Below are 10,925 nucleotides of genomic sequence, written 5' to 3' on the forward strand. Positions count from 1 at the left end.
GTACCAATATTTCTGTAGTGCGAAAAACAATATGCTCGCCGAGTTGATAGCTACACACACGCACCCCACACTTAGTCTAATAATCAAGACTAAGATTTATATATGCCGGGGATAGAAAAGACTTCTAATAAAATAAAATATAATATAATCATAGATCATATTGAAAACACTCCTTCAATAGTTGAACAGCCAGTGTCTCTCTCTTTTCTGGTAATGAATTATATATTATATATTAGTAATTAGTAATTACTATTAAAAAATAACTTTATCAAAAACATTTGGTTCAACTAATTAAAAGAGTTGAATTAATTTATTCTAGATTTTTAAATTTGAGTTATGAGATTTGTAATCATGTTAAATAAATATGTCAAATACAACTCTAAAAAATGAGAGCAATAGGTTGTAGTATGAAAATAAAAGTTAACAGGTTTGGTTGAATCGATAAATTGATAAACCAATAGACCAATGTTTTAATCAATTTAATAAAATATTTTATTTATAACTAGATTATAGTTCGAATATAATTTTCACCATTAATATTTGAATTAACATCTTAATTGGTTTAATGAATATTTTTAATATCATGATAGGTAGATCTTTCAATTTTTTCTCTCAACGCATAATAATATATATATATATATATATATATATATGAATGATAACGTTTGAAACTTTGCGCGTGTTTGTCGGATCAATATTCTGAGTACTGAGACGGGGATTATGGAATGCATGTGTCGCACATTGAATAAAATGAGATTTCAAATATCGCACATTGACAATTTCAACAGCTTGTTTGTCCAATGATTCGTCAAATTCAAGGTGCAGGAGGTGCTATTTATTATTATATCACTTTTAACTTTCTATATATACAAATACAATACTTCATCCTTCCTCTGATCCCATTTATTTAAAAAAAATATAGAAGTGTTAATTATTATACATATCATTAGTTTTTATCACAAGCTTTTCCCTTTAGTACTATATATTAAATGTTGGTATGCATTATTAAATATTCTCTTGGATTTCTTATTCATTTCTTTATAAATAGAAGTAAAGTTTGGAATTTGTTAAATTTCTAGCTAATAAGTTTTAATATTTTCCGGCAAAATATGTTAAAGATAAGATTAGATGAATATTTATTACAAAAGGATTGTCCTAATTAATGCATCAAACAACTTAAAAAAATTAAACCCTAAGACTCCAGCAAGTGCGGTGTTTTTTCCCTCATGATGTGCAGGTTCCATTTAAATATTATGAGATCCTTCATATCAATTGTCTAATAAAAACTTCAAAGTAATCTAATCAATTATTTACCATTAAGTGGTTTAATTTAATCTGATGCATTGTTTATACATTTGTTTATGTCTCATTTACCTTTAAGTGGTTTTTATATTTGCCATTTGTAATATTCGTGACGCCAAGGTTTGGTGTGATGTGAGATTCTTTGACACAATATCAATGGAGAAGCAGATAAAAAAAAAAATTTGAAAAAAGCTTTAACTGTGATCGATGAAGCAAAAATTTCTTTATTTTCTGCAAATTGGAATTCCCTGCTCCCACAATTTTTCACTTTAAAGAATTCAAAAAGTTTCTGATAAGAGCTCAAAAAGTTGTGGGCCAAAACAGCGGTTTCCAGAATTCACGTTCTGATTTTAATATGCAACCATCTCTCTCATTGAATGTGATTTTGATCCACTTCACCTAATAGTAATAATATACTTTCATTTTAAAAAAAATTCAAATAACAAAGTACATAAATATGTTAAAAGAATTAAAAATATTATATTATATAAACCTAAAAAAAATTCAACATTCATAATTTTAAAATATTACAATTTTCTATTTTATAAATATGTTAATTGGTACTAATTTACCAAGTAGGATAAAATCTAACTTTTTATACATATCCATACGCATATATTTTGGCAAATACAAAAAATACATACGCATAGGGAAAAATAAAAAAGAAACCAACAAGTCTTTGATTCAACAATTGGCAAGGAAAATTTTACTTTCTTAATTAAAAGTCTCAAGTTCATCTTTTAAAAATGCAACATTATTGGTGATAGAGTTTTTGTCTAAATTGACACAATTTGAATTAATCAGAGTTGTTGGGTTCAGACACCTGATAATCTATTACAAAAGAAAAGGAAAACAAGGGATGAACAATTACACTAGTGACATTCCCATGAACTTTCGTTCATGTTTTCTGCATTTTCTGTCTAGTGTTTCACCAAGTTTCACCAAAAATGCATGTTTGCCTCTATATAAATAAGCACCACATCATTCAAGCAACACACAACACTCCAATCCTCCTCCTCTTCTCTACTATGGCTTCTTCCCACCAATCTCTCCTTGACAAACCCAAAAGGAACATTTCCAGAACCATCTGCCTCTCTCTCTTTCTAGCTGCCATCATTGGCTTCTCAGCCCTTGTTTCTTCTTATCTCTTCACATCCTCTTCTCCCTTCTCCTTCTTCAACCTCTCCTACCCTCATCATCATCTCTGTGATCATGCCCTCCACAAATCATCATGCCTTGCCCACGTCTCTGAATTAGCCAAAGCTTCAACCTTTAGTACGATCAAGGACCAAAAATCCAACTTGATTCAATCCTTCCTTATGAAATCCGCCGCACAAATCAAAAATGCCATTGACACAACCAAAGCCATTAAGTATAGAATTAACAACCCAAAAGAGCAGCAAGCTCTGCTAGACTGTGAGGGCCTTCTAGGCTTGTCAGTTGACAGAGTTTGGGACTCAATGATGGCTCTCACAAAACAGACCATCAAATCCCACGAAGATGCTCACACATGGTTAAGTAGTGTTCTCACTAATCATATAACTTGCTTGGATGGGCTAGAAGGGTCTGCCAGAACCCTTATGGAGACTGAGCTGAATGACTTAGTGTCCAGAGCAAGGACCTCCCTAGCCATGCTTGTTCATGTTTCGCCTTCTAAGGCTGATGATCCTATTGATGTGCCACTCGATGGAGAATTTCCCTCATGGTTGACGAGCAAGGATAGGAAGCTTTTGGAAACTACTTCTGCAAAGGACATTAAGGCCAACGTTGTGGTGGCTAAGGATGGGAGTGGCAAGTTTAGGACTGTGAACGAGGCTGTGGCGTCGGCACCTGATAATGGTAAGACGAGGTATGTTATTTATGTTAAGAAGGGAATTTATAAAGAGAATGTTGAGATTGGATCCAAGAAGAAGAATGTGATGCTTGTGGGTGATGGTATGGATGCCACTATCATCACTGGAAGCTTGAATTTTGTCGACGGAACACCCACCTTCAGAACCGCCACCGTCGGTATGGATCCTAATTAAATCTTTTCTAATATCCACCACTTGATCTCCACAGTTTTAATGAGATTGAGATATTTGCTTTGAAGTGTATTCTATAATTATGCAATTTTGAAAGAAAAACTTAGTGGGGGTGCGGGGCTGCCTGGCTTGATGATATACACTGTAGAATATAGCGCGGTAGGTATAAAAGATAAATAGCAATACTCTATGAATTGTCTTCAAGAATTTTATATTCTAAATTATCTAGAATGCCTAAAAGGCAGATTCAGAGGGTCAAGGGAAACAAACACACTGATAGCAAATGTCCAATTGTTCACGGCTCTGTATTTGCAGGTACAACCAATCTAGTCAAATACATCTTTGTCTACTCACAGCTCAGGCTTATTATTACTTCTGTTGGCTCAAATAGATTTATTTACATGAATGAGAAAATATACAATGGATTCCGAAGGTTAAAAAACCAGCAAATGGAGACACAAACTAGGGACTTAATTAGGAATATCGGTCAAAACTTATTAAAATCTTGTCAATATGGTATTGCAGCTGCGGTCGGGGATGGATTCATAGCGCAAGACATATGGTTCCAAAACACGGCAGGTCCACAGAAGCACCAGGCGGTGGCTCTCCGCGTCGGAGCCGATCTCTCCGTCATCAACCGCTGCCGGGTCGACGCCTTCCAAGACACTCTCTACGCCCACTCCAACCGGCAATTCTACCGTGACTCCTTCATCACAGGCACTGTCGACTTCATCTTCGGCAATGCCGCAGTCGTATTCCAGAAGTGCAGCCTTGTGGCGCGAAAGCCCATGAATAACCAGAACAACATGATCACAGCTCAAGGACGCGAAGACCCGAACCAGAACACAGGGACTTCCATCCAGCAATGTAACCTAACACCGAGCTCCGATCTCAAGCCTGTCGTGGGTTCAGTCAAAACCTTTTTGGGTCGTCCGTGGAAAGAGTACTCTAGAACTGTGGTGATGCAGTCATTCCTGGACAGCCACATTGACTCAACAGGATGGGCTCCGTGGGACGACAAGCAATCGACATTGAAGAATTTGTATTATGGAGAGTACATGAACAAGGGACCCGGTGCTGGGACTGCGAAGAGAGTGAAATGGCCTGGGTATCACGTGATTACAAGTGCTTCTCAGGCCAGCAAATTTACCGTGGCTCAGCTCATTCAAGGTGGGACTTGGCTGAAGAACACAGGGGTGGCCTTCATTGAGGGACTCTAGATCCCGTGCCTCTTAGACCTTGGAGAGACTGTTTCTTTTCTGGGCTTCATTAAATATGCTAGTTTTAAGAAGTTGGTGCTGCATGAGGCATGAATTGATGTTATATATGAATTAATGGATGGCCATAAATATGTAGCGTATCATGTTTGGAAATAAGTATCATCTAATAAACTTATAACCCAAACATTTTGGTGTTCTCTTTTCTTTGTGAAAAGTCCAGGTGTTCGTCTAATTAATGGCCTTGCTTAATTGCTTTATGGTGGAAGCCCTGCACTAAGCTTGATAACTTGGATCCACTGGAGTTTCTTGAGCGCCTTCATATGTTTCCTTTTCACATAAACAAGAACCGTGGTTGCTTAATCATTTCCTCGTTCCGATTTTCTCGTTGTACTGTCCATCTTATCTTCAAGCTAATTACCATTTAAGTGGACTTTCCTGCTCTTGTGTCATCAACAACCCGATCTTAGTGAGCCATATATCATATGAAGGAAAAGGGCTCAAGATTTTGAATCTTCCTACTGATCGTTTGAAAGAAATTTAGAATATAAAATGAGCCATAGAATTAATAAATATGAAGGCAACAATTTAATGTGAAAAAAAAAACAACTCCCCTTCAATGTAAGCGAGAGCATAAAAAAATCATGATCATCCAGATTTCTGTTTGATCAAGAACACAAGCTGTGCCTGTGCTACACGTGCGAAATTTGAGTGTCTGTTGTCCTCATTACTGCTATTTCTAATATTTAAAAAGTCTCAACCCTTCATTTCATTTGCACCAAATGCGGGAACACTGTGAAACTCAAAAGGCTGATTAGACCTTTGAGATTCAAGAGTTGGGTGTTTCGAATCTCTGCGCAACAATTCATCGCAAGCGGACAAGAAATCGCTCTATCTAATCGCCTACTTGAGCGAAACTCCTCGATGTAGACTACTACAGCTAGCAAACATGGACTCCCCAGACTAGTTGAGACATAGTTAATAAGAGTTATTTTGGCAAGCTGTTTACGAAACAGTTTTCTATTTTTTAAAATAAAAAAATAAAATAATCTATTTAATAATGTATTTTTAAAAAATATTTTAAAAAATAAAATATTATTTTAAAATAAAAAAATAAAAATAACTTTTAGGTGTTTTAAGATTATTGTTTTAAAAAATAAAAGAAAATATTCTCAAAACATGTTTTAAAAAATATCAGTTTTCATAACAATAAAATAAAAATAGTTTTAAATAACCCTCTAAATTTCTATGATGTGAAACTGAATTATATATGCTGTACCAATCGCATAGGGGCATTTTTTCGTTCATTTACATCTAAAAAAAATTTGTTGGTCCTTTTCTGTTATTTTTTAAAATTTAAGTTTTAAATTTAAGGTCTTTTAGTATTATTTTGTTTTCCCCTGAAGTGGCCCTTCTTCATAATTTTCCCGCCACTAAACTATATCTCGTTATTTTGGCACAAGGTTGGCTAGGCTACCGATGGGCACAAACATATATTTTAGTAAGTTACCTTTTCAAGCAATAAAAAATCAGCTCAGATCTTCAGACAATTCAAATGCTGTACTAGTAACGAGATAGACAAAGACAATTGACAGCACTCTTTGTTAAAAAATTATAAAACTTCATAATTTACTATTTTTTAAATAAAAAAGACACGTGATGACAAATTTCTAGGGAGGGAATAAACTAAAAGTCTAAAACACAGTATTGTATATGGACCACACGACAAATACAATGTGCGTGGCAGCAAATCCTGGTTTCTTTTTTCACAAGGAGCACTAAGAACTAGAACGAACCTTAATATTTTTTGCCATAATATAAGGACCCTTGATCAATATAAATTAGATATGACAAGCTGGAGGGGGGTTTTGGTCTTTTGGATTAGCTCGTATAATTGCATATTGGAGCATCTTCATGATTGTGTTCCTCGCGTGTTCTAATTATAATTTTATTTTTATATATAGTGCCATATATGCATGTGACATTTGCTTTAATTTATTGATTTCTCCTTCGAAAATTATACTATATGCTATGACTCTCTTTTCCTTTCTTTTTTTTAATGGAAACAACTATGAATCTCTCTTCCAATTTGGCATTAATATTTGTTTGAATGATAGTTAAACGATAGAAGAAGAAATTAATGACAAATAAGTACTTAATAAATTTTTTTAAAAAAATTATAAATATCAATTTAAACAGTTATAATTTTAGAAATCTTAATTATAAATAAAACCTTTAAATTATAAATATAACTCTCAATTTACAATATTAAAATTCTTGTGTGCAAAATTTTTGTCAGGACTTAATTATTATTACCTATTTTGCTATTTTGAGACTTTACTATCTTTCTCCTATATTTTTATAGTGTGGAAAAGTATCTCTCAAGTTGCTAGTTCCACCTTAAACTAAGACTTATAATATATATAGATTAAAGTTAACTAATTTCATAGTTCTTACAAGAAGTGAAAATTGATACCTTATAGTGACTTTATAATTTTGCCGAAGGCATACATATAAATTTTAATTTACTTACAACAACTAATAATGAATTCATGTATATTTGTTATGGAGAGGTAAAACTTGGTAGAAGGTAGGGGCGAAACCAACCTTAATAATTAGGGGACCAACTTTTAGAAAATAAAAAAAAATTATAGTTTAAAAATATTAGAAACTGAATTATGTACAATTATATATACTTTTTAGAAAATTAAAATAAAATCATATAATATACTTATGTTATATCTAATTAGGATATATCGATCTAGGTACCATCCAAAAAAAAGCTAGTCTCAATTATAAAATACCTAATTAGTATGTCAAATGATACTCTATTTTTACTCCCTATAATTTTAATAGTTTTTTAAACTTGAACAAGACATGATGAGGTTCTCTTTAATTAATAAGGATATGAGTGAAATATCAAAATATTTTTTTAAAATAAAACAATCTAATAATTTTTCTTAATCTACATGAAAAAATGCTGAGAAGTGTATATAAAGGATGAAGGGAGTAAACTCTGTCTAAATCACAATATAATATATCTTCTAAACTCCCTCCAAAACAATTGATATTTGATAATTTTTATAATTATTTTTTCAACTACACCCTTACTTTATTTATTATTCTTTTTTAAAAAATTATGTATTAAAATTTTAATTAATATCATTAAGACACTTATATAAAATATTCAATGAGTGTATAACTAAAAAGATGTACAATTTTTTAAGAAATTAATACGAACAAATAGTAATTAAGGACCTCTGTGTGAAATTTTGTATCAATTAAGATTAATTATTGTAAAAACTTAAATGGATACTTATCAATTTAAATTAATTTTTTATTAACAAATATCCATTTAGGTTTTAATAATAACTAATTTTAAATTAACAACAGTTTATTCGAGTCTATTTTCTATTCATGTTTTGATAACTTGTCTTTAATTGATATAAATTTCATATAAAGGTCCTTGATTGCTATTTTTTTAATTAAGATCTTACTTAACTTTTTTTCTAAAAATGTGAAATAATTATTAATGTCACATATTATATCCTGGAGAAAAAAAAAATATATATATATATATATGTATGTATAATTTGTGTATATGTGTGCATAATATGGAAGATTATTTTAAGTGCAGTGTTACGTCTATGCCCGCTCCCCCTAATCCCACTCCCTCACGCTGCTCACACACAATCTCCACATGGCATACAAGGCAAGGGTACCTTGCGGAACATTTAGTCCCGCCCCCGGTATATGAAGTTTCTTTTCAACCTAATTTTTAATTTTTTTTAATATTAATCAAAGGAAGAATAGTAGAATACTGGTGGGGGACGCCAGCAGTCCCGCAGGCCTCCCTATAAATATGCCCTTCAAAGCGGCATATTAAAAAAACAAAAAGTTATTATTAAAAATAAAAATAATTATATAAAATAAAATAAGTTATTATTTATATTTTAATTTTAATAAAATAAAAATTGTTTATATACTAAAAGTTTTTTATTTTTATTTTATTTTTATCATTAAAATATTGAATATTCCCGTGCGATGCGCGAGTAATAAGTCAATCAAGTTGATATTTATTTTCCGTGCTCTTTTCAAAAAGATGACAAGCAAGTTTCGCCCGAGGTAAAGAGAAAGGAGAGGAGACAGCGAAAACTGTAATTTTTTTTATCGTGTGGAAAATGGGAAGTTGGTAGCTTTCGATCTTAAACCAAGACTTTTCAGTGTATATGGGGCGTACTACACGACAAACTCCTGACAACATAGTGTAATGGAAAAAGATTCTTTGGGAAAAAATATGAATGAATTTCCACAGGAGGCACGCTTATGTATGACAACATCATCAGTTCACCATACATACATAATTGTATGTCCGCCGAGACGGACCCACGAAACGCAATCGTAATCACGCGCTGTCGGATTAGCATCTTTGTTGTGCGTATTATTATATCTGATATAAATTATTTAAATATTATTATTCTCCTGTTTTTCAAATTAATTTTTTTATTTTCTGAAAAAAAAAACAGTAGTTATTAAATTATCATATTTTCTTTAAGGTGTGAATTTTTTAAAATGCTTTTGAAGAAAAAATATACTATGTACGTGGATATTTTTTTTTAGTTAAGAGTATCTAGCTCGGATTTAAGATGGGAGGAAATACTTGGTACCAACAAATCAAGTGTCTCCGATTATTTATTTATGAGGAAAACGATAAAATATATTATTCACATATCGTAATTATAATTAATTAATTATAGTTATAGATGAGTTGATTTTTTTAAACAAAAATTATTCTTCGGCAAACAAATCCTACATGGCCACAGAGTAGAGATCTACCTCTCTAAAGTACTTAGGGCGGACCAATCGATAATATAGCTTATTGAATCAATATTATCAACAAAATTAGTGATGTAGTCAGTACATGAATTCACTTATGTATAAATATATTCGTATGTAACCTCTCAATAATTTATTAAAAGGTTTTTGATAGTATCTTTCACAATGTTAATTAAAAGTATGATGGTTTTCAATTTGTCATAAATGGTCCAAATCTTTTGAATGTTCTAAACAGTGAGAGCAAAGCTTAGGTATCATTTAATTATTAGAAAGCAATAAAATATATTAAAAAATCTAACATAAAAATGAATTAAATTACTTCTCTTTCTTATAGTAAGTATGATAAAACTGATTAATATATATATAAAATGTATGAATCATCATACTCTTTAAAAATTTTATGAATCGTAATTTTTAACTCTATAAATTAAATTATTCATCTCCTTTATAAATGTAATTCACTATTCTTTTTAATCATCTCATTTTTACCCTTTCTTTTTTTCAACATGTCATATTCAATTTCTTTCTGGTAATCAAATGCAAACTTAATTTTCTTGAAGCTCTAAAGCTAAGAAAGTCATAATCCCTAGTGCAAAGACAAGAATTCAGCCTTAATGACTGGCCGGGATGTAATTAGCCAGGCTTTTTTATGTTCACAAAGCAGGCATTTTCCATCTTGTTTCATTGTCTCTGATGAGGCCTTCAACTTCAAGAAGCATGTCCAGCGTTACACAGCCCTCAACAGTCCCATTTTAGGCGTGTCATTATTTTCATCACTACCATTAATTCAACTTATGGTGACAAAACTCTTCCTATATTGACCAAACAATTCACAAAAATATATGAAAGTTTAATCTGGGTGTGCTATGATAGATTTAGATGGATAATTAATCTCTGCCTTGATTGTTCAGCAACATATTAAACTATAGCCTTTTCTTTGCCATGGAATGAATTATTTTCAAAAATTTTAATTAATAAAAAAAGTTCATTTCTCATCCTTCTTTTGGTGCCTCAAGATATTCCTATAGTCCATAATCATGAGACTAATTTTTTAAGAAATCTAAATCTTATTTCAAATGTCATCTCTTAATTTTAAAAGAAAAAATCAGAAGAGATTGAGTTACATTATAATTCCGTCCACCACTCGCCTAAACCTTCGCTTAGATATTCTCACTTTAGCACCATATGTCAACTAAAATAAGTATTTTAGACAACATTTTCGGAAAGATGGATATTTTACTTTGACTTCTCTTAAAGTAGATGTGGAAACCGCGGGCGAAATTTCTATAATTCATATCTCATTATAATTTTTATTTTTTTAAAAAAAAATCCATTGCGGCCTGGGAACTTGATATACTGTTACCATGCGCGAAAACTAATCCTAATCCTTACTGTATGATACTGTTATTATTAACATTAAATTCATCGGTATTTTAGGATGTTTTTGGCACTTCTATTTGACACTATTGCATATTTTAGGATCTGAATTTAAGAGTTTATAATAAACTGATTCAACTTCATCAACCAATTTTGAACCAAGCATCCT

The 10,925-nt window shown here is 31.7% G+C and overlaps 1 protein-coding gene across 1 annotated transcript; it reads left to right on the forward strand.

The window, feature by feature from the left end:
- The first annotated feature begins 2,143 nt into the window (after nucleotides 1-2,143).
- On the forward strand, nucleotides 2,144-4,778 carry LOC129284906 (pectinesterase-like). The gene is made up of 2 exons (XM_054920421.1): nucleotides 2,144-3,312; nucleotides 3,852-4,778. The coding sequence occupies exons 1-2, from the start codon at nucleotides 2,250-2,252 to the stop codon at nucleotides 4,544-4,546; spliced, it is 1,758 nt and encodes a 585-aa protein (XP_054776396.1). The 5' UTR covers nucleotides 2,144-2,249; the 3' UTR covers nucleotides 4,547-4,778.
- The last annotated feature ends 6,147 nt before the right edge of the window (nucleotides 4,779-10,925 follow it).

Source organism: Prosopis cineraria, unplaced genomic scaffold (genome assembly GCF_029017545.1).
Source record: "Prosopis cineraria cultivar Desert tree isolate PC_DT_omini unplaced genomic scaffold, ASM2901754v1 PC11, whole genome shotgun sequence".
Classification (NCBI taxonomy): Eukaryota; Viridiplantae; Streptophyta; class Magnoliopsida; order Fabales; family Fabaceae; genus Prosopis; species Prosopis cineraria.

Coding starts and splice junctions, on each gene's coding strand:
- LOC129284906 (XM_054920421.1), top strand. CDS start 2,250: ATGCATGTTTGCCTCTATATAAATAAGCACCACATCATTCAAGCAACA. Junction 3,313..3,851: donor CTTCAGAACCGCCACCGTCG/GTATGGATCCTA, acceptor ATGGTATTGCAG/CTGCGGTCGGGGATGGATTC.